The sequence below is a fragment of the Euprymna scolopes genome, chromosome 33, assembly GCF_053919585.1.
Source record: "Euprymna scolopes isolate OS-2025 chromosome 33, ASM5391958v1, whole genome shotgun sequence".
NCBI lineage: Eukaryota > Metazoa > Mollusca > Cephalopoda > Sepiida > Sepiolidae > Euprymna > Euprymna scolopes.
Window position 1 is genome coordinate 50,666,241 of NC_136514.1, and position 24,610 is coordinate 50,690,850.

The window sequence follows — 24,610 nt, forward strand, 5'->3', positions numbered from 1 at the left end:
CGCAAATGTCAAATATTTAACGTTTCAAAGTCGGGCAAATTAAATAGAGAGGCGACCCCCCGTCTCTTGTTAAGTCGTAGATATTATCATTTAGACGTGATATAAAAAGTTTTTAAAATGAGCGACGGCCTCGAGAATCCGCCGGAAAAAAACCTTTTGAAGACATACACAAAAAGCGAACATACATACATACATTTTCGCTTTTATATATATATATATATATATATATATATATATATATATATATATATATAGATATTTAAAAAAATGTTTTAAAAGTATTTTTATTAACACTTAAAAAAATAATTTAATAGTATTTATTTGGATTTTATTTTTAATATTTCAAGTCAAATTTTTACTGAATATAAAGAATTCAATTTTCAAGAATTTTTCAAAGTAATAATAGAAATAAGGCCTTTTCAAGGGAAAAGTCATAATTCAAGGACTTTTCAAGTCTATGTGAACCATGCAGTAGCTCGAATAATCCAAACAATGCAAATTATCAATCCTCATCTCAAAAATTCAGAAACATAACACTTTAGTTGTATTATGTAAAAAAAAAAATAAATAAATAAAAAATAAAAATAATAAAATGAGCGATCATAGTCAATGGTGACCCAAAGGCTCTCTTTTCATTATTTTAATACACAGATGCAGGGACGAACGCCATTCTTTTCCCAGTGTTAATTCATTTACGCTTGAGCCTTACCTAATACTGCTAAGTGTTTACCAAGTGAGCTAAAAATATATATTTTTTTTTTTTTTTTTTTAAGTCTTTGGTATGCATTGACAGAAGATTGAACTTTGGTCTCTCAGCTCATTTTGTAAACACTTACCATTATGCCAAATCAGCCAAATAACAGATCATAGAATAAGCAGTTTTACTATTTATGTACGCCAACTGAAGGTATGACCACTGGCTACTACTGATTCTCTATTCAGATAATTTAAGTCCGTCATTCAAACAATTTCTAATTCTCATCTTCATATTCAGGCAATCTGGACCGATCAGCTCAAAATAAAATATTTTTCATATTTGAAATAAGAAAATAAAATGGATTTAATTATAATTTTAAATCATAATTACATTAAATTCGAATATAGACCTAAAAAGATATTTGTTAAAATAAACTTGATTTTTTTTTTTTTTTTTTTTTAAATATTCACATTTATGTTTAAAAAAACAGCATTGTTTCTTTAATTTTGTTTGGAATTTTTTTAGACTTAGAATAGAATATTAAAAAAATAGGTAGCATCTGATTTTTTTTTGCAAATAAATAATTCAACGTGTAGTACCTGTTCTGATACTACACTTAGAAAAATTCTTCCAAACTAAGACAATTTTTATTTCTGTCCTAACCCAGAGTTGGATTTTCCTCTCATTAAATTTAAAAAACTTTTTAAAACTTACTTTTTTTTTAAGAGGGGGCATTAAATAATTTGTGGATATTTAAAAAAAAAAAAAAAAAAAAAAAAAAATGTAAACAAAATGTGTTTTTTCTTCAAAACTTGAAGGCCAAGTTCTTTTGTTGTTTTTTTAATGTTTTTTTTTATATTCCCTCTAAAATTGTTTCTTGAATTTTTACAAAGATTTTCTAAATTATAGTTCTAATTTTAGGTTATGCAGATTTGCTGCTGTGTTAAAGAAGAATCAAACTTTAAAAGAAAACAATCATTCAAGATTTAGCCCCAATTTTTTTTTTCTCCACAATTTTAAAAACAATAGAGAATTTATTTTAACAAATATCTTTTATGGTCCATATACACGTTTCATATAATACTTACAACTGAAAGTTGTGACTAAATCCATTTTATTTCAAATACTACAGAAAGTATTTCAGATACTTTTGGCTCAGGGTCCCAAATTACCTCAAGGTTATTCAAACGATAGAATTAGATTGCCTAAATAGAAAATCAACAGCAGGTCGCACTTGTCTGAGCTGACGTGTATAAATAATAAAATCCTGAAATAAAAAAAAAAAGTTTAAATATTACTTGCTTGCTATCAAAACGCAAAAATTTTAAGGCTTTGTTACTATCGGTTGGTTGGTTGTTTTACAGCATATCAACCCTTTTCAGGTTATTTAATGCCGAATCAAGTAATTTTGAAGAAAATTTTTTTTATAGAATATATTTGGTTTTTTTTTTAAGTCGGTTTCTATTTAACCCATAGTTGGGACCCTAACAGGTACTAACACTCCGGGTCAGAGTAGACCTGGGAGCAATAGCTACACTCCCCAAAACCCACAAGCTGGGACCTCACCATCAGATATAGTTTAAGGTCATATCCAGGACCTGTTACTATTGAATTATTCAAAAATTGGTCACTTTCAAATAATAATTTGTGGTCGGGTGATTATCAAGATTGAGGAATCATTACTATTAGCAATATAAATTATTTTGAAGAAAATGCCTTTGGGAAATTAGTCAAAAACAATTTTTGTGAAATTTATCTACTCATGTATGACCTATTTGCGTTAAAATACTTGGTGTTTGTGCATATATATATATATGTATATAGAAAAATGTGCATTTTAAGTAAAAACGCTATTGCATTAATTACATGTCATGTCGAAATTAAAAATGTATCATCAGGAGCCAAAAATTACAAGAAAAAAAAAATTTATTGAACGATGCAGTCTTATCGGTTTTGTCTTGTAAAACCAATTCCATATGACAAACCGACTTATCTCCCTTGTTTTTGCTTAACTTTTTGCTAAATAAAATTAGGAAAATGGTGGATCAATAATAATGTCTTTTTGTAAAAGAATAATTCTAGCAGATATTTTACTGGATCATTTGTTTGTAATTTTTAGAAGTTTCGATATGACATGTAATTACATATTAGTGTTTTTACTTAAAACGCATATTTTTATTTTTTTATATATCAAATTATAATGCACAAGCATCAAAAGTTTAATATTTAAAAAATATATAAGAAATTTAATTAACTGTAAGTATTGGTTATGATTAAAACAATCTGGTTATTTGCTTACTTCCTGTCCATAATCAAGATGGTTGAGTGTAGACTATTTTACTTGCAGTCACTATTTATTCAAGCAAATAAAACTTCTTTTAAATATTATTTGATAAACAAAAAAATTTATGCAAATAGATTATAAATCGTTAGATAAACCAAAATAGTTTTCGACAAATTTCCCAATTGTATTTCCTTTTAAAATAATTTATGGCTTAATAATAATGATCACCAAAGATTGTAAGTTTAATTTTAATAATAGTAATAAAATAATTTTGATATTTCATTTGCTCTCGGAGTTAATCCAGAAATTAAATCCCATAAATTTTATATAAATTGAAAAAAAAAAAATTCTTTCTTTTCCAATTGGTAAGAATTTTTTTTCTAAAATATTTTATATAAATTTGAAAAGAAAAAAATTCTTTTCAAATTGATAAAAAATTTTTTCTAAAGTATTTTATATAAATTTGAAAAAAAAAAAAAATTATTTTCCAATTGGTAAGAATTTTTTTCTAAAGTATGTAAACATCATCCTGTCACCAAATCTACTCATTATCGTTCTATCCTTTTACCATTTGCCTTTGACTCTTCGGCTAATTTATTCATCTTGCGGAAGTATTGCTTGCAGTATTCAAAGGAGGTTATCATGATTGCACAGGCTGGAGCTACTTTGACAAGACGAGGGACTATACCTAAAAAAAAAAAATAAATAAATAAATAATAAAATTTAACAATTTATCTTGATACAAAATGTTACATAGATAAAAGTGACATTTTCCAAAAATCCCTGAAAACACTAATTGATGTTAAAGTAGTGATTATATCAACTTTTACTGTCCTGTAAAAATTGGACATAAGGCAGAAGGTGGGGAGTCTGGTGATATCTGATTTTAAATAAATTTCAATTGAAAAATTTATAGACAGAAGAACGGTGGAGAGTAAGAGGACTCGAAGAAACAACCAATTACGAAGAGTATAGAATTTAATATGATATGGGAACCATTAATTATAAATAATAGATAATATATCTTCTATCTTCTATCTATCTATCTTCTATATAAATAAAATGAACTCCTTTATTCCCCTCCGACTTTGACCTTAATAGGATTAAAAATCTTCACATAACATGCAAATGTAATGTGTACAAACTGTAACACATTATCTGACGTGTGCTATAGGCCTATTACCTCTACAATTCCTTGACAATGGTACATTCCTATATTTTTTCCAGTGAGAGTCCACTTCCAAAATCGCTTAGATTCAGTGGAAGTTGCAACAGCTTTTCTCGATTAGATTCCTCCTTTCCCCGCTCCCCATTTACACTGCAACAGATGTGTTCACAAGGAACAGTACGAGGAAACACCGGTTTGGAATCGTATAAGGTTACTTATGCTGTTTTTTTTTTAATCTTTTTTCACTGATTTATGCTTTCTGTTTTTGCCATAATGAAATAAAAATGAAAAAAAATGTAAAAGAAAAAAAAATGTGAAAACGCGATTATTATTTTCTTTTTTCTTGCTAGAGTAAGATGCAACCTGCGGGACTAACCGGTTTTTACTTCCGGTTTTAACGACCCTAACCGTGAAATCTAACTGTGACCTTCATTTATTAGTGCTTTCAACTCAACATTTACTTTTACACAAAGAATTCATTCTTTAATATTTATTACAATGCAACGATATCGTGATTTCACTTGCATTACACTTAAAATTAAAACATTTAGAATTCGAGAAAACAAAAAAATTCATTTAGAATTCGAGTGTGATGCGGGACTACTGAAACTAAACCAAAACAAACTTCACTGCAGAATTGATATTTGACCTAATTCACTTTTTAGTTAATTCATCATGTTTTTTTTGTACTTTCGCCTCAATGATTAGAGTTCGAGCCCTTCTCCCCTCAAACTTTTTGGGGATTTTTCAAACACCCGGGCACCACCAAACCGTTCGTATTGCATCACGTTCATTTTTATAATTGGCTTTGTTTTTTCACAATTTTTTTTTTTAATAGTTTTAACATTGTTCTTATAATATTTGAACAGGGTTATTACTTCGCTTTGTTTTCATTTTACACCCCCCCCCAAACACACACGCCTTTTCATTATATATATATATCAATCTACTATTATATAAAAGATAAATTTTCATTATATATATCAATCTACTATTATATAAAAGATAAATTTTCATTATATATATCAATCTACTATTATAGAAAAGATAAATTTTCATTATATATATCAATCTACTATTATATAAAAGATAAATTTTCATTATATATATCAATCTACTATTATAGAAAAGATAAATTTTCATTATATATATCAATCTACTATTATATAAAAGATAAATTTTCATTATATATATATATATATATATCAATCTACTATTATATAAAAGATAAATTTTCATTATATATATATATATATCAATCTACTATTATATAAAAGATAAATTTTCATTATATATAAATATATATATATATATCAATCTACTATTATATAAAAGATAAATTTTCATATATATATATATCAATCTACTATTATATAAAAGATAAATTTTCATTATATATATCAATCTACTATTATATAAAAGATAAATTTTCATTATATATATCAATCTACTATTATATAAAAGATAAATTTTCATTATATATATCAATCTACTATTATAGAAAAGATAAATTTTCATTATATATATCAATCTACTATTATATAAAAGATAAATTTTCATTATATATATATATATATATATCAATCTACTATTATATAAAAGATAAATTTTCATTATATATATATATATATATATCAATCTACTATTATATAAAAGATAAATTTTCATTATATATAAATATATATATATATATCAATCTACTATTATATAAAAGATAAATTTTCATATATATATATATCAATCTACTATTATATAAAAAGGAACTTTGTGGGCATGTGTGAGAGTTTGTTCCCTATGTACTCCAGAACAGTTGAGCCAATTTTTTTAAATTTCACACAAATGTACTTTATATGTCTGACAGTGTTCTTAGCTAGGTTTTGTACTGGAATGTTATTGACAATTATTGATAATCGAAAAAATCTGATAGAAAAAAAAGAAACAAGCGATTTTGACCAAAGTTAACACTCTAACATCACAAGTACCTTTGAGAAGTTTTATTATTGCACAAGCAGAAAGGCGCGGCATATAAAATAGTAGATTCTTTTATATGACAGGAGTATGTTCGAAATGAATGTTTGTTTAGAGCACAATTGACTTTTGCATTTTAAACTTCAATTCACGTCATATAAAATAATTTTATAAAAACAGCAGGTTCTCTACAGTGCAATGTAGACTACAATGTATTATGAAGTATGTCAGTGTGGAAAGGCATATGAAGCTTCCCTCCGGTGCACCACAGTGGATCCCAAACTAGAGCAAGCAATAAATCGATTTGTTGGAAAAAATGGGCGATTACACAGATTTCAATGACAATAAAAAATATCGGAAGGTGGAACATCTGTTGAGCATCATTCAATCCCAACAACGTCTCTATTCTGACTGTTAACACTTGGCGAAATGGCATTCATAGATACTTAATCATGTGTTAATTGCAAGTGGCTTGGAGGAAAGATGCTAGCCTGTAAAGCCAAGGGTGGCTTTGTGACTGGGTTTGAATCTCTTGACCAGCAGTAATTATCACTTCTTATCTTACACTAATGATTGCATAAGCAGGAAACACTAGTGTCTGCAGGTATAAAAATCGTTAATATTTATTTAAAAAATAGTGTGTGTGTGTGCGTGTGTGAGTGAAAGAGAGAGAGAAAGAGAGTGTGTGTGCGCGAGACATTGTTAATGCCTTTATAGTCAGGCATGTGTATTTATACAAATATTATACCACTATATACGGCATAATCGCATTGACACACCGGTTCTTGTCAGATCACCACAGTTAAGCAATGTTGAGCCTGGTTAGTTCCAGATGGCTGACCATTTGGGAATTCTAGGCGCTATATGTGCTCTCCACTTATCTCTGCATTTGTTTTCAGTTCTCCTGAACATACTTCACTTGCCACTGGTATTTAACAACGTCGACTCAGGAGAGGTGTGATTGGAGATTGCGCACCTCCTGCAACAAAACTTTCATGTGCAGGCACCCCTACAGTAGGTACCAGAGTCTGTCAAAGACTGAAGGAGCCTCTCGTATATCACTATTTAAGTAAACCAAAACCAATATTTTTTTCTTTAATAAAATATTTATTTTCCTTAAAGAAATGAATGAACAAGTTTTCAACCATATAAAAAGGTCTTTTTGTTAATGATTTTTATTAATCATGTTGTGTTAATCATTTTTCCGTTGGAGATATAAAAATCTCTCAAGGATAAAAGTCCATTTAGGTGCTGATCGAGAATGGTCCGACTGTCCATTTCTTGTGCCACATGACGTCCATTTTTTTTTTTATATAAATTAAGCTGTTTTGTTAATTCTTACTGCCTTCTTTCATATTTTTTATAGGGACTGTCTAGTAATTTATACAAAAATTTATTCCTATGAACTATAGAGACTTGCTAAAAATAGGGTTACTCCACTATGATCAGGGAAGAATTATAATTGCTTTTCAAGATCAAGGCTTAGTGAAAAATGCTTTTAAGAAGAGGAGTGGTCTCAGCAATGACAACAAATGCAGGTTCTGCCACACAGAAGTAGAGAGTATGACACAACTGATATTCTGCTGGGAGATGGCTACTATAAATAATACTTATCTCAATAAACACTCCAATTAAATAATATAATACAGATTATGTCACACAGAAATAGAGTGAACCATCTGACATTTAGCTGTAAGATTCCGCTGAGGGACACTATGGAATGTGTAAATATGTCCACTTGACCACCGGTAGAAAGTTGAACATTTAGTGTAGCGTAGCTGAATATTTAGTGCAGATTCTCCATTTATTTATTGCAGACTTTTTTCCTCATCTTTTCGATGTTGTTTCATGACATTTCGGCCAACTATTCCTCTGGCCTTCATCAGATGGTTAACGCGATGGTAAGATAGGAGATTCAGAGTTCCTATCTCCTCGCTGTAACCCTCTGACGAAGGCCAGAGGAATAGTTGGTCGAAATGTTATGAAACAACATCTAAAAGATGAGGATAATAGTCTGCAATAAATAAATGGATAAAATAAATGAATAAAATAAATGGATAAAATAAATGGATAAAATAAATGAATAAAATAAATGAATAAAATAAATGAATAAAATAAATGAATAAAATAAATGGATAAAATAAATGGATAAAATAAATGAATAAAATAAATGAATAAAATAAATGGATAAAATAAATGGATAAAATAAATGAATAAAATAAATGAATAAAATAAATGGATAAAATAAATGGATAAAATAAATGAATAAAATAAATGGATAAAATAAATGGATAAAATAAATGAATAAAATAAATGAATAAAATAAATGAATAAAATAAATGAATAAAATAAATGGATAAAATAAATGGATAAAATAAATGGATAAAATAAATGAATAAAATAAATGAATAAAATAAATGAATAAAATAAATGAATAAAATAAATGAATAAAATAAATGAATAAAATAAATGAATAAAATAAATGAATAAAATAAATGAATAAAATAAATGAATAAAATAAATGGATAAAATAAATGGATAAAATAAATGGATAAAATAAATGGATAAAATAAATGGATAAAATAAATGAATAAAATAAATGGATAAAATAAATGAATAAAATAAATGAATAAAATAATACTCATCTCAATAAATGTTCGAATTAAATAATATAATGCAGATTCTGTTACACAGAAATAGAGAGTGTGAACTATCTGATATTTAGTTGTAAGGTTTTGCTGAGGGACACAATAGAGTGTGTAAATATCTCCACCGAACCACCTGTAGAAAGTTGAACATTTAGTGTAGCAGAAAGTCCTGCAAACATACCAGGAAGAACAGTTGGAAATCAGTTATACATCATCCATTATGACTATGCAATTCTCACAGCTCCATAACTAGAAAACGAAGCTATTAAACCTGGCATAGTGATATAGAATAAGGAGAAAGAAGCAACCTTAGAAGTCAAGTGTCCCCAATGATACTGGGTTAAATAGAGCCGAATGGGAAAAGATAATAAAATACCAGGGTCGCCATCATTTCAGTAATTATAGGAGCAAACAAACTCCTGGAAAAGAATTTAAAAAACAACCTGGCAAATATACTCGGTGAACCAAGTGCAAGAGAGATACACACAATCCCACTTGCAGGGACGGTTAGAATCTTAAAAAGATCTCTCAGTTGGAATGTATGAGATAGTAGGTGAATATCTGGCATCTGGTAGGATGCCCCGTCCCCAGCTAGAACAAAATGAGGAAATTCAAAAAGAAAATACACTATCCACGTTCTTTATAAATCTAATAAGTACATTTTCTATCTTCCTCATCATTCACTGTATGTTTGTCTATGAACCTTCTTTTGTACAAAAGGTGTTTTAAAAGTAATGCCTCCTATTTTTTTTTATTCCACCCGAATGGATTGGAGAGGATTGCAAATTGCATTGTTATGATGACTGAACTTATGCATTTATGACCTGAAAGTTTCATCTCTCCGTTGCAGATATTTATGGTGTGAGACTCTAAGAAAGCAACCCCTGTGATTGACGTGCATCAGTAGCAAAGATCCGTCATTGAATTCCTAGTAAAACTGCATGGAGGATGATGGAGATTATATAGAGAAATAAATTCTGGAGCACAAAAGGTCACTCGTTTCTTTGTAGCTTTTCAAATTTTTTTAGATGGCTTTACTTTTTGAAGGCCCCTTGTAAAATAAAAAATGGGGTTGCAATACAAGAAAACAAAGATCTAAAATATACTAATTGTGTAAAAAAATAAATAAAATTAAAAAATGGTTGTTTTGTTTTATTCTATGCTATAGATGATCAATATTTAGTTATTCAACTGTTTAGGTTAAAAAAAAAAAAAAAGGAATCTTTTTGGAGCAACCCTCGTATTTCTATTTTGTTTCTTCATATTTTTTAAACTTGAACAATTTTCATCCTAAAACTTTATTTCCAGTTTAAGCCCTCAAAATTCCAGGAGTTCTTCAAATTTACAAAGTGGAAAAAAAATAAACACCCATAGAAATTATTTCAAAATAGATTTTTTTTTTCCTTACCTGCAAATAAGGATTTAATTCCTTGATTTTGATATAGGTGTTTCATTAACGACCATGTAGAGAGACGTGTAATTACTTGAGGACCTGAAATGATTAAAGAAAAGAAAATTAACAACACAGTGACAGTTTTAATGTTGAAATGACATTGCATCAATAATCTACAGTCTTTTTTTTTTTAATGTCTGCCTGTTTTACAAGTATTTTAATGATAGACGCTCCGATACATTACAAGCCCTTGTACCCCCTCAACATAAATACCCCTGACAAACCCGACAAGCAGCAAAGTCTGATCTCTACACACAGAGATGCCTAGATGTAAGAAAACCTTCTACTCTAATAGTTTCGTCCCCAGAACTGCTAGACTTTGGAATTCCCTTCCGGGTTCCTGCTTCCCCAACTGTACTTATATGTTAAGTTCAAGTGTAATGTGAAACAGGCATCTTGCTGCTCAACTCCCTAAATAGTACCCCTGCAACTTATGTCCCCGATAGTAGACCCCTACAGCAAAATGACACTGTGCCTTGTTTGCAGTGAAAAAGTAACAAAAGAAAAATTTTTTTAAGTGCATCGTTCAGAGAGTTTTATACAAGGAGTTCCTTTTGCTGAGTATTTAGTGTTTACCTGTAAAACAATGAAAGGTACATCTGTTACATTGAAGACTTGGAGAAAAGCTATGGAAACTAAAGGTCTAAGATGTTAGTGCGATACTATGTATGCAACCCATTCAACAATCACCGACCCCAATGCTTTTTCTGTGATGCTTATCTCCTTAGTCTTCTCTTTCATCCTCTCTCACCTTGGTAGCTGCAGCGAAGTTCAGTGGCTCACAAAGCACTCCCACAGTATAGAGTTCCCCAGGCAAGCAGTTCTAAGAAAATAAACTTTGTTTATGGAATTTGTGTTTAGCTTTAGACACAAATAGAGAGTAGGGGGAATTGTTGACAGTGGTTGTAGCTAGACGAGGGTTTGTGAATGTTTTGCAAGCGGGAGGATATAGATTGAAGCTTAGTTGAGAGCTTGCCATGAAAATAACAGAGCAGAGAGAGACTGGCAATGTCTTTTCTGTGAGTAAGGAGAAAAAAGGACATAGCTTACCAGCTTCCTAAGTTGGTTTTGAACTCTGTCAAGGTAAGAAAAAGTTCTCTGAGCAGTTCCTCCACAGATGTGGCAACAGTATTCCATCTTAGGATATTTCCAACTTGTATTTATAGCTTGATAATATTTGTATTCTTATTTGTCAAATTTATAAATCTCTATATAAAGTCAGGTATGTGTATATGTTTGTATATTTCAGCTAACATATTTCCTTACTTCCGGCATCAGTTCTTTCACTTTTATTGTTCGTCAGTATTTCTATTGTGAAGCGATTTATTGAAATAAAATATACGAAAAAGGACATTATTGAAAAGTATAAAATTAAAATTATACAGATAAAAATGACAGTCTTTATTTGCACTTTTAATAACAAAATTTAAAAAAAAATAAGTTTATTTTATTTTAAATTTATTAAAAAGTGCTTTCGATAATTTGAAAAAAGAAAAATTGAAAAAGAAAGAGTTCACAAAATGTTTTTAATAATTCTTTTCAAAAAAATTAATTTTAATAATTCTTAATTGAAATAAAACTAAAAAAAACTTTTCAAAGATTATTAAATAAACAAAAAGAACGATCGAAAAAAATGTAAAACCAAAAAAAAAGAGTACATGCGCAGGGGAGATATAGGCATGAAAGAAAAAAGTGAAGGAACTGATTTGCCTTGTCACCACTTCTGGTAGCCCTTGTGCTGGATGTATGTTAGCTGATTATAACCATATATTTTTATGTGTATTATATTCACTCCTAAAACAAATTATTATGAATTTTGGAAAAGTAGCTGCTAGGTGTAAAAGTGTATAATGTGGGATATATTTAGTTAGGTGCAAAGGAAGCAAAGAGGAAATAAAAGCGTTTTATGAAAATTTAGATATTTCTGAAATTTTAACAATAGGTATTAGACATCAATTAATAAATACTAGCTGGACGCTCAGCATTTCCTGGTCATATTATACACTTAAACATGATATTTTAATTTATACAGATTGCGTATGTATTATCATAGAGTCAATCCTCTATTATATATTACGACAAATAATTTGCCCAGTGGACAAATTTGCAAAAACAATTAAATAATAATGATAATGTTGTTCATCAAATTCTGTCTGTTTTGTAAAATATCCCCCTGTAAAATTTCTTCATTTTTTTTTTTTTTTAGATCAGACTTTTTTTATTTTCGATACTTATCAGATGAATTTCTGTACAAAACATTTAAGAACACTGACAGATATAAATTACCTTGGTGTGAAATTTGCAAAAGATATGTTCCGAAATTGCTGAGGCTATGAATAAGGAACTCTCTCTCTCACTCACTCACTCACTCACTCACTCACTCAATCACACACACACACACACACACACAGTGACTTTTATATAAGAGTGTAGATTCTCCAAATTTCAGTTTATTCAGAATATTTTCAACATTTAAAATATTTCAACGTTAAAAACACTGATCACTAACTGTCATCACAAGTCAAATTTTATTCATTATTTCCAATCCTCTCGTAATATTCATTATACAACTGTAAATCTATCCACCTTATTAATCCATACTTTTAATTGGCTCATATTTTTGATAAGTAAATAAAAACATAAAAACCCAAAAAACATATTGGAAAGCACATTTTTTTTTTTTTTTAAAAATAAGATGATTAGACTTACAATTTGGCTCATGAAGACCCAAACTGATCTGTTTATGAGTTTTGATAACATCAAACGGAACCGTTATGACAGCAGCAATCTGTAAAAGAAAGAAAGAGAACCTGAGCCAACACACAGATAAATTATAACCATGTTATGCAAGTTTCAACTCTTTATCAGAAAGAGAAAAAGACTATTTACTAATGATGGGATGATTCCAAAATTTTCCAATTCCAATATCGATTCTGTTCCAATTCTCCAATTCTGATACAATTACCGATTCCAACTCCTAAAATTCCCTAAATATTTAGCTATGGAGTTGTTGTTTTTCTTTCTTCTTATTTTCCCAGATTACCGAAGAAAAGAAAATAATGAGTACATATATCTTTAAAACGTAAAATTCCCAGCCCTTCATCAGAAAGAGAGAAGACTATTAGTGATGGAGCGATTTCGAAATTCTCCATGATTTTGTTCTAATTCTCAGATTCTGATACAATTATTGATTCTGATTCTTAAAAATCCCTAAATATTTAGCTATAGAGTTGTTTTTATTTATTTTTTTCGGATTACTGAAGAAGAAAAAAAAAAAAAAAAAAAAAAAAAAAGTAACATGAGCATATATTTTTGCAAAATGTAAAAATACACTTTTATTATCGTATATTTTAGTTTTCCAATAGTTTGAAATCAATTTATCATTTTAATATTAGTACTAGCAAAGAAAAATTACAGTTTTAAACAAAAATAAAAACAATGAAAAGAATTGTTTTTAGCATCGGAAAATAGGAACAATTTTCCGATACCACAAAAAAGTTCCGATATTTCCGATTCCAATTAATTATCCCAACACTACTATTTACCTACATTGCAACTTAAAAACAATGTTGATTGCTATATACAGCTTGTAGCATTACCTGCCCTTTCCACACATTCATTTACACAGAGGTAGTTCAGACATAATTATCTCCCTTTTCACCATGATAGGTAATGCTGATATTAGATTATAAAAGTGAGAGTACAAATACTTTTTATTCCTCGACTTGCTTGAAAATATCTGCATGTAACTCACCTATAAAATCCAAGGTATGTAACACATATTCTCTAAACTTCTTCGTATATATTCTCTTCTGAATCAGAAAAGTCCGAGTCGCACAACAATGTTCACTCTACAGGTCTGAATGCTCCTTTTTTAAAATTGCCCGCCTATGAAACACTGTTCTGCTGGCTTGCTTCTTGACCGACTACAATATCGTTGCCTTCAAGTCCAATGTAAACAAGTTTGGAAAAGTCTGACGATGTTCACTCTACACAGGTCTGAACGCTTCTGTCCACTTTCCCCAGCAACCTGCCTTTATGGTGCTCAAACGCACCTCAAAATCACGTGCGAGATGCGATTTTTCAAGAACTGTTAGAGACGGTGGGCATTAACCACTGTTAGAGACCACAGTCGCCATCTTAGATCTTTTCGTTTTTCCTGCTCAGCCCACACGACAGACAGACACGAGCATGATTTTGCGGTAAGCCTTCTCTATTTTCCCCACATCTTCAGACTGTTTTATTATTGACTAGCGGAGGTACCCGGCATTGCCCGGGTGTTTGGAGGTGTGTGTGTAAGGGGGAGTGGGGTAAAGTAAAGAATAAACGAAGTAATAACCCTGTTTAAATATTAAAAAAAAAAAAAAAAAAAAAAAAAAAAGAAAAGTGTTAAACTTCTTGGAAATTGGAAAAACCAAAACAGCGAACAAACATAAAACTTCTTTAAAAAAGAAATCGGAAGCACAAAAAGCAAAAATAAGGGGAAAAAATGATGAACATGTTCGGAAAAAAAAAATTAAAAAAAAAAAAAAAAAATAATAACAAATACAGTAAAAAGGGGGAAAAAAAAATGGCATAAATAACCGTTCGATTCGGTTAAGTCCATGGTGTGTTTCATCCAGTAGAAAGCATAGAATGAAAAGGAACGTTAAAATTCCATTCCAGTTTTTTCAAGCAACTATGAAGTAAAGAAAACCCGAACCGGTATTCCTTCGTAACTGTCCCTTGTGAACGATTTGGAAACGGTGTAAGTGGTGGCAGGGGAAGGAGGAATTAGATAGAAAAGATTTTACTACTTCCATTGATTTTAACCGATTGTGGCAGTTAACTCTCAGCAGAAAAATATAGGAATTTACGATTATCGAGGAAGTGGAGAGGTAATATGCCTATAACACATCTCAGATATTGTGCTGCAGTTTGTGTATATTACATTTACATGAAATGTCTTGATTTTTAATCCTATTAAGGTCAAAATCATAGGGGGAAAAAAACGAGTTCATTTTATATATATACATATATATATATATATATATATATATGAAGGATATTCACCCCAAACTAAACAAATTACCACTAAGATTGGAGATACCTGAAGTCCAGTTGTTATTTAGTAAATGACAAAGTTAAATAGAGTTGGCACAGTCTATATCAGTTGAACTTGAAGGAGGTGAATATGGAGATTGCAAAGGAATTGAACTATCAACTAGATTTTTGAAATATCATGTCTATGCTATATTGGATTGATCACCTCTGTTGAGATCAGTGTAAAGAAATAAGAATGTGTTCAATAACTCAACGTTAATTACTAGCGGGACCTGTGGAAATTCCACAGGGGACTCATTCATATGTAATATATTGATGTTGGCATTCTGTAGATGTTCAGTGTAAATGGAAATGCTCTGATATTATTGTAGCTTTTTTGTTAAAACTGCAAAAGTATTTATCTAAGCTAGCATGAACACCTGGTAAAGCCCAGTCATAAAGTATGCTTAAATATATTTTGATTCTTGCAGATTTTGTATATATTATTATAGAGTTAATGTTCTATCGATTTTTATGTTATAAAGTTGCAATTTCAAAAATATATCCATATGACTTGGGTCCATTATCTTGAATTGAAACAAAAACTTATGAAACAATATGTATGTATATATATATATATATATATATATATATATATATATATATATATATATATATGTAACTAGAGTTCCTTCAGCCATAATCAAAACCAAAACCCAAACTTATGAAGAATTCTTGGTAAAATTATTTATGACAAGAAATGGAATTACATAAACGACCTGGATGTAAGAGTGACACACAAAAGAACACACACGCTATCGTATTAACCAGATAACCAAATACCAAGTTACAAAAATATACAAGAAGCATTTATTTATACAAAGTAAAATAACATGAAAATATTTGTTGGTGTACAGGAGCAGGTGGAGATAAACTGCAAGTTTCATTGTGTAAGAATGTGTGTAACTAATGTTCATAAAAGTTCATTTGTTGAATTTTAGGAATAATTGATTGTTCTTGGTAAGACATTATGTTCGATTGTTTTTGGTTGGTATTAAAGTTTATGAAGGATCAGATCACCCTACCTCATAGGTCTGTTGTTGCTCTCTAAGTGCATCTTTATGGAGCATGCAAATTTTACCTGTGTACCGCTTGATGCCAGGCAAGAGAGAGAAAGAAGAGAAAAATGGAAGGCTCGGTCAGATGTCACAGGAAATGCACACATGTCAATTTGTCATGTCATGGTGTCGCGTTCCTTATTCTGCATGTGTGTTACCGCGTTTAGCTTGTTTTGCGTCTGTGTGTCTGATCTAGAAATGATTCGCTATACCTCCATGTTGTACCTAGAGTTTTAGGTGTCAATGATTAACTGGCAAGGTGAAAAAGAGAATGATATAGCAATGGCACTTTGTGCTGGACACCACAAAAAAAAAAAAAAAAAAAAAAGGGAGAAGCACCTGACGCATCAGAATGATACAGATTTTGTTTTTAAAGTAAAAATAAAAATATTAAATATTAGTTAAAAAAAAAAAAAAATGTATATAGGAAAAAGTTATGTTTTTGAATTTTTGAGATGAGGACTGATTATTTGGATTCTTCGAACTACGGTTTTGATCTTGAGTGTTATTTTCACAATGTTTTGATCACTATAACCTCCAACATCTTGTGAACCTGGGCGTAGTGGTTAAAGTAATTGGTAAAATTCACTTATAAAGTTACTCTTCTGGAGGTTGAAGGTTCAATCGTTAATGCAGACAACGTTCAAAAGACATTTGCAAATTACTTAGGACTTATACACCTGTAATGACCAACAATAAAATATCCTAAAATGAACATTAGCCAACAATAAAATAGCAAATGACCAACAATAAATTTCTCCATAATGACCAAGGCAAATGAACAATGATAAAATTTTCTATTTTCCGTTTGACTTTAAAATTAAAACAACAAATGAAAACAGTTCTACTTACCGAACCAGCAGTTGCACCAGCAATCATAGTTTGATGAATCTGTAAGTCTGCAGAACAATTCTGAAGAATCATTTGAGCTTTTATTCTTTCATAACAAAACCAATAAATTCCTGTAAAAAAAAAAAAAAAAAAAAAAAAAAAAGTCTTCGGAAGAATTTAAAATACAAGGAATCTTGCTTAATCTTGTTGAGAATAAGAATAGGACTTCGGGTTTCCTTTGGATAGTCTTGCAATTCTTATTTACTCCTGCAGTATTTTACCCACCGATTTCACGATCTTAGCCGAGCGTTGACGAACGCTTTCGGCGTTAACGCCGACGAAAGCCGAGAATTCGGAGCTACGGTGCAAGAACGCTAAAAGTATGTGAATTAGCAACAAGATTACAAGGAAAAGATATTACACACACACACAACAAAATGGATAAAATTAATACAAAAAATTTGGATAAAATAAATCACAAACACATTTAGTTTTTTTAAAGTAAAATAAATTTATTTTGTTGAATATTTTTTTTTTTTTTTTTGGTTCATTTTGTTTTCCGATAGCTTTTTTTTTTGGGGGGGGGGGGGGGTAAGCAACAGTAATAAACACTTCAATGTTTTTTTTTGTGTTTTTAACAAAACGTTATTAAACAGTAACAACAATGTTTTTTTTTTGTTTTTTTTTTCAGTAATGTTTGGGGGGGGGGACAACAATTACTGTTTATCTTTAGTTCCGACTGGAAGATTTTCTACTGACTGTAGAGGCAAAGTAGGGAGCAAAGGGTTTTCAGAGGATGTGGAAAGAAGAAGCTCCTTCCCAAACCGGGTAGCCTTCCGCGATTTGATTTATTATGGAGACAAAAGGGTTGTGTCCAAATTTTTGTCTCCACATAAATTCGCATAAATATGTTTCCAACAGCTCCCGTTTTTTTTTTTTTTTATCGCTAAATTAAATAGCTGAAATGAAAGCCTGTGTATTTTTACTTTGAAACAATAAAATAACTGAAATGAAACGCTATGTGTGTAATTTCAATGAAAATTATTCGTCTGCTGCGCGTTCGTTTGAAGCGCCCTGATTGGCTGATAGAGTATCGTACCGCTCGCCATGTTCCGGCATTTTCCAACGGATGTCGATCAACGCTCGGCTAAGATCGTGAAATCGGTGGGTAAAATACTGCAGGAGTACCCTCTTTTGTCATTCAGTCCTCACTTTCTAGCGATATTTCTGACAAATTGGCAAAGAAATGGATTTGTGATGGAGGGTGGGGTTGGAATCAAGCCATATAAAACTTATTGTTAACTAGTTTTTGACCTTGAAGTGATATTTTTTAGCTTCTTACATCAGTGGCTTCATGACTTGTCTGGAAAAATTTCCGTACAAAAAAATAAAAATAAATAAATCACGGTGCCTAATCTATATAGATAAAATAGCAAATAAGTGTGTGTAAATATTAAATTGATAAAATTTTAAACTACTGAAATGGTTTATAATGAATAAAATCTGTAAAAACAGATGAATAATGTGTACAGAAGTCGACAAGTTAAGATGCAAAATTTTCATTTCAACATGCCGATATTTCTAATCATAGCTAAAAAGTCACATTCAATGTTGCCAAGAATAAGCTTCTTTCCTTCAATAATTACAAGAAACCTCCTCAACCACCAATAGCTATGGCTAATGATACATTATCTGAAAATACTTCTTTCAAACTCCTTGGCTTAACATTCACAGCGAATAGGAGTTAGAAGAGATACATCAAGGGCATTGTCGGAGCTGCTACAAGGAAGGTGAGCTCTCTCTACCACACAGAAAGTTATTCTGTACCTCTACAAGGCCATCACTCATCCATGTATGGAGTATTGTGTCACATTTGGGCTGGTGCATTTGCTATTAGTCTCTTGCTCCTGGACAGGGTTCAAAAGAAAGTCACCAAACTGTCAGCTAGGTTTCAACCTCTGTTCTATCAACGAAATATTGCATTCTTCTGCCTGTTTTACAAGTATTTTAATGGTAGATACTCCAACGAACTACAAGCCCTTGTACTCTCTTGACGTAAATACTCCTGACAAACCCAACAAGCAGCAAAATCCTACACATTAATGATCCCCAGATGCCAGACAGCCTTCTACTTTATTAGTTTCTTCCCTAGAACTGCTAGACTTTGGAATTCCCTTCCAGGTTCCTACTTCCCTGACTGTACTAACATGTAGAAGTTCAAGTATAATGCAAACAGACATCTTGCTGCTCAACTCCCTACATAGTATCCCTACAATTTTTGTCCCCGATAGTAGCACCTATCATCAAAGTGGACCTGTGCTTTATTTGGAGTGAAAATACAATTAAAAAAAATAAATAAATAAATAAAATAATATATATATATATATATATATATATATATATATATATATACATACATACATACATACATTAGCCAGCTGGCCAGCATTGCCTAGTCGTAAAATATGCTTAAATATGATATCTTGATTAATGCAGATTTTGTATTTATTATTATATTGTATTGTATTAGACCCAATATATTGTAATAGTTTAAAACGTTCAAAAAGTTATAAAAAAAAAGAAAAAGAAAAGAAAAAAAAAGAAAAAGAAAAAAAAAGAAATAAAATAATGACTCCTGCACCACCACCGAGAATGAAAACCAAAACGTTTAACTTATGATTTACTTTTTCCATTGACATTAATGCCTGAGCTATGATGACATGTTTGCTGCAAGGCTAGAAATTAAAACATGAATCAATAGCTATTACATTACACATACATATTCGTAATGTCATCGTTTGAACCTGAAATCATAAAAATTGGTCAGTCATCTCATAAGATGTATAACAATAACATACTGAATTTTCAAGAGTCTAAAACAATTTTAAATGCCTCTGCTAAAATAAAAAAAATAGTCTGGAATGAAGGCATGTCATACACAAACCTAACCATTAAAAATAGCACTGAATCTATTTCAGCAAAATGCTCCCATGTTAGAGATATTCCGACTTTTTGACTGTTCATCAGTTAAATCATTTTCTATAATATAAATCTCCCCTGTCTGTAAGTATGTATGTTTCTATGTCAGTTAAATCATTATTATATAGAAAGGACTTTGTGAGCGTGTGTGTGAGTTCATTTCCTATAATCTCGAAAATAGCTCAACTGATTTTTATCAAATTTCATATGAAGGTACTTTATATGCCTGGCTGTGTTCTTAGTTAGGTTTTTATCAGGTCTTTGATAATCAGAATAATCTGGTGAAAGAAGGAACAGGTAATTTTGACCAAAGTTAACGTCTTCACAGCCTAACATCACAAGTACATTTGAGAAGTTTTATTAACACACAAGCCGAAAAGTCAGATATATAAAATAAATAGGTTCTTTGATATAACAAGGGCACATTCGAAATGAATCTTTCTGTTTAGAGCACAATTGAAGCAGGATACTTGACTTTTGCATTTTAAACTTTAATACAAGCCATTATATATAAAAAATAATTTTATAAAATTGACAGCAAGTTCTCTACAGTGCAATGTATGCTACAATGTATTGTGGACTAAGTCACTGCGGGGAGATATGTGACGTTTCCTCACAGTGCGCTGCGATATGATTGAAAAATTGGCTATTAGACAGATTTCTATGACAAAATATGGGAGGGTGAAACATTTGTTGATTATCATTCAATCATCAGGTTTCCCTGCTAGTGGAGTTATAAATGTCAAATCTTTTGTAAACCTTAGGTTTACATTTCGAATCAATCCCATTGAATTTGATATTATGTCTCTAAATATTTGAAATTGATTGATCATTTAGATTATTCAGATTACCATTTTCATCTTGAGTGTTCTTGGCACAACATTTAACACAGACCTGACATTGTGTAGAAAAATCTTGCAAAGAAAAAAATTCAACAAGTTTTTTTTTTTCTGTTAGAAAAAAAAAGTATTTATTGCTGGTCATTTCAACACCAAGCCACTGACACATTTTTAAAGCTAACAGAATATGGTGGCATTCCCACTTTTCCCTTTCTAAGACAATTAGCAGTTTTTTAGTCCACAACTATATATAACCAGATCTTATGCGTGTAATTTGTTTGACAGTTGATGGTTGTCTAACAATCTTGCAAATGTTCGGAGGAGTGACGAGTCTTGTATCTTGTTAAGAGTTCCTTTAGTGTAGGCACATGCATTCTCTCCTTTTTTTTCTTTCTCCTCCCTTCATCTTGATTGTCAGGACAACACAAAAAAAATACCATGCAAGGGAGTAACTCTTTACCTATTTAGGCAAAGTTTCCTCCCTTCATCTGAGTCAGAGACTTTAAATTCTCGTAACCTCTCACAAGCTTAACAACTAGAAGTGGCAGAGCGGAGGGAAGCAGAGCGACTTTAAAAATTCATTTCAGTTATTATTTTATCATACTTGGGCTACTTCCTTTTACCATGTGCTGCACATGCACACACATGAATGCTGGACACTCTGCGGTAAGATATTTTATGTTATATTAATGCTAACGCACTCCACTACGATGCTTATATATTTTTTTACTAGCTGAAGTACCCGGCATTGCCAGGTTGTATTTGATATATTTGAATATTCTGTCCTCATACATTTTATTGATTAAACAGAACATTAACTCATAAAAGGTTCTTTTTCTATATACCCCATGAAGTAGGAGCAGTAGGTGCATTTTATTTTATAGAGGTCTCACCAGCAGCACTAATTCTTTTCTCTCATTTAATCTTTTATCTTTTAGTCCTTTTTCTTTCAAAATATGATGCAAGAATCTATATATTAATACGATAGCACTTTTGATTCCACTTGCCGTAAAATACACTTAAATATTTTTAAAATCATGAAGATATTCGCATTTATTAATACAAAAATATGATGGCAAAAGTTAAAAAAATTGACTTTGTGCCATGAGCTAGAATTGAGACCAAAACGTTTTGCGTCCCAGTCGCATTCTCTACCGATGTTGGTATCGAAATAAAGATAATAAAGTCTAAATATTAATACACTTGAAATAATGAATTTTATTTGACTATGTGCAGAGAGAAGTATAAACATGTTGGTCAGTTGAAAAGAACATTTTACATTTCAACTAGCCGATATATCACTGTATGCTTTATTCATCAATCCAAACAAAGATTTTACTCATTATAAACCATCCTTGGTGTATAATTACTATTTCCTCTTAATTTCAGTATTACGTGACCAGTAGTTTAAGAGTTTACCTGTTAAATATTTTCTTTCTTTCTCTCTCACACACACACATACTTATTTATATAGACTTCTATGACATCACACTCTCGCTACAGGTTGGTCATTTGCATACATGTCAGTGGCTTAATTCCGTATCTTGTAAAACTCAGGAATCTTCCTGTTGAACTCTAATAAAATTTAGTCGTAAGTAACACTCTTCTAGAGATTAAAGATTCAATTAATCCTCAGTACAGATGATATGAAGACTATAATTGCAAATTATAGAACATTTCTACTCGATCTTGACCAACAGAACAAGAGCATGCTACTACCATGGATTAAATAAAGGATTCCATTCAAAACTCCATGCAGATTCTAGAATTCAACAAAAAGATTTCCAAGTTCAACAAGATACACCTGAAGAAGGTCAGAGATTACATCAGCTGAAACTCTGGGGAAAATAGAGAAGGTTTACCGCAAAAAACATACTTGTGTCTGTCTGCCACACAGGCTGAGAAGGAAAAATAAAAAGAGCCAAGATGGCGACCATGGTCTTTTAATGCTCACCGTTTCTAACAGTTCTTGAAAAATTGCGTCTCACACATGATTTAGAGTTGCGCCCGGGCACCATAAAAGCAGGTTGCTGAGGGAAGTGGGCAGAAGCGTTCAGACCTATGTAGAGTGAACATCATCAGACTTTTCCGAATTTGTTTACATTAGACTTGAAGGCAACGATATTGTAGTCAGTCAAGAAGCAAGCCAGCAGAAAAGTTTTCCATAGGCAGGCAGTTCTAAGAAAGAAGCATTCAGATCTGTGTAGAGTGAACATCGTTGTGCAACTCAGACTTTTCCGACTTTGTGCGAATAACACTCAAGATGAGAACAGTAGTCCAAATAATCAAAGACTTCATTGAATCTCAATTGTTTTGTTAAAGGCTTTTATACACAGAAAAACCACCCATTCTTTTTTGTTTGCTTTGGGGGAGGTTAGCTGTTGCAATATTTTGGATTTAAAGATAGGGTATGATTGAAAAAAATTGGAAGGTTCCACTTATAGACACTGGTGATAGGAACTGACCAATCAAATTTTCTGCTAGCAACCAATCAGAAATCGGAATTGCTCCATAAAAATATTGCACCTTTTAGCATTCCTGCACATCATTTTTTCGTGTCCACATGGTAAAAGGTCTTTGCTCTTTGCCTGCAAAATTTTAAGTCTGGGACTTATACAGAACAGGTATCCACTGAAAACTTTTTTCATCTCCAGGACTTGTACAGAATAGCTACTCATCGGAAACTCTTCTGAAATTAAACATGGCAGGCAACCCAAAACCGATCTTTTAATACAAAGAAAGGTTTGATTTTGTTTTACTTACCAGAAAAAGGAACATCCCTGAGCAATGATGGGGCAAGACCTCTCCACATGGATAAAATTCCTCGGTGCTTAACTTCTTCGCGGAGAAACTTACCAACCATTAAATAACTGAGTTTTGCAGACTGAATTTTTGTCCGTACTAATTCCAATGGACTGATGACACTCACAGCTAAAACTGAAAAAAATAAAATTAGTAACACTCAGCATGAGAATCGGTATATAATATTCAGTGCTTACTTAGAATTACAATTAATTAAAAAAAAAAAAAAAAAAAATACAGAAAAATCTTTATGATGTATATACTCGTCACGGAATGAAAATATTATACTCCAAAAATCATTAATTTTAATTAAGAAAATCAAATTTTATGAGGAAGCGAGGAGGAGGCCATGAGCAGCCATATTGTTTTAAATTTTGCCAAAATTCAAGGGTGACAATTCAATTCAACTACAGAGATTCAAATTAATTAAAATCACAAAACTCATAAAATTTGATTTTCTTAAAAAAATTTTTTTTAAATAAATAAAAATAATAATACTTGATCAATTTAGATGGCTTTTAGAATACGACCTCTTCATTCCGTGACGAATACGCATATCAAAGATTTTTCTGTATTCTTGTTTTATAATCAAGGGTAATGTTAAATAAACACCTAATATTCAAATCAGAAGCTGTGCAAAGAAAATGGACTTAACTAATTGAAGGATTAAATTGGGTAACACATACCATTCTCTCATTACTAACCAGCAGAATCACTACTGACCAAAAGAAAAGTTTATCCGACGTGTGTGCAGTGTATGGAAGTAAAACCTGACCAGTGAGGGTTGAGGACATGCGTTGC

The 24,610-nt window shown here is 30.9% G+C and overlaps 1 protein-coding gene across 1 annotated transcript in view; it reads right to left on the reverse strand.

Annotated features, from left to right (window-relative positions):
• Nucleotides 1–3,394: 3,394 nt before the first annotated feature.
• Nucleotides 3,395–24,610, reverse strand: part of LOC145258218 (mitochondrial glutathione transporter SLC25A40-like) — a 40,350-nt gene continuing 19,134 nt past the window's right edge. The window contains exons 5-9 of the mRNA XM_080116162.1: nucleotides 23,771–23,944; nucleotides 17,211–17,320; nucleotides 12,928–13,006; nucleotides 10,174–10,257; nucleotides 3,395–3,669 (exon numbers count right to left, since the gene is read on the reverse strand). Of these exons, the coding sequence (XP_079972288.1) occupies nucleotides 3,530–3,669; nucleotides 10,174–10,257; nucleotides 12,928–13,006; nucleotides 17,211–17,320; nucleotides 23,771–23,944 (587 nt within the window). The 3' untranslated portion in view covers nucleotides 3,395–3,529. The remainder of the gene's footprint in view (nucleotides 3,670–10,173; nucleotides 10,258–12,927; nucleotides 13,007–17,210; nucleotides 17,321–23,770; nucleotides 23,945–24,610) is intronic.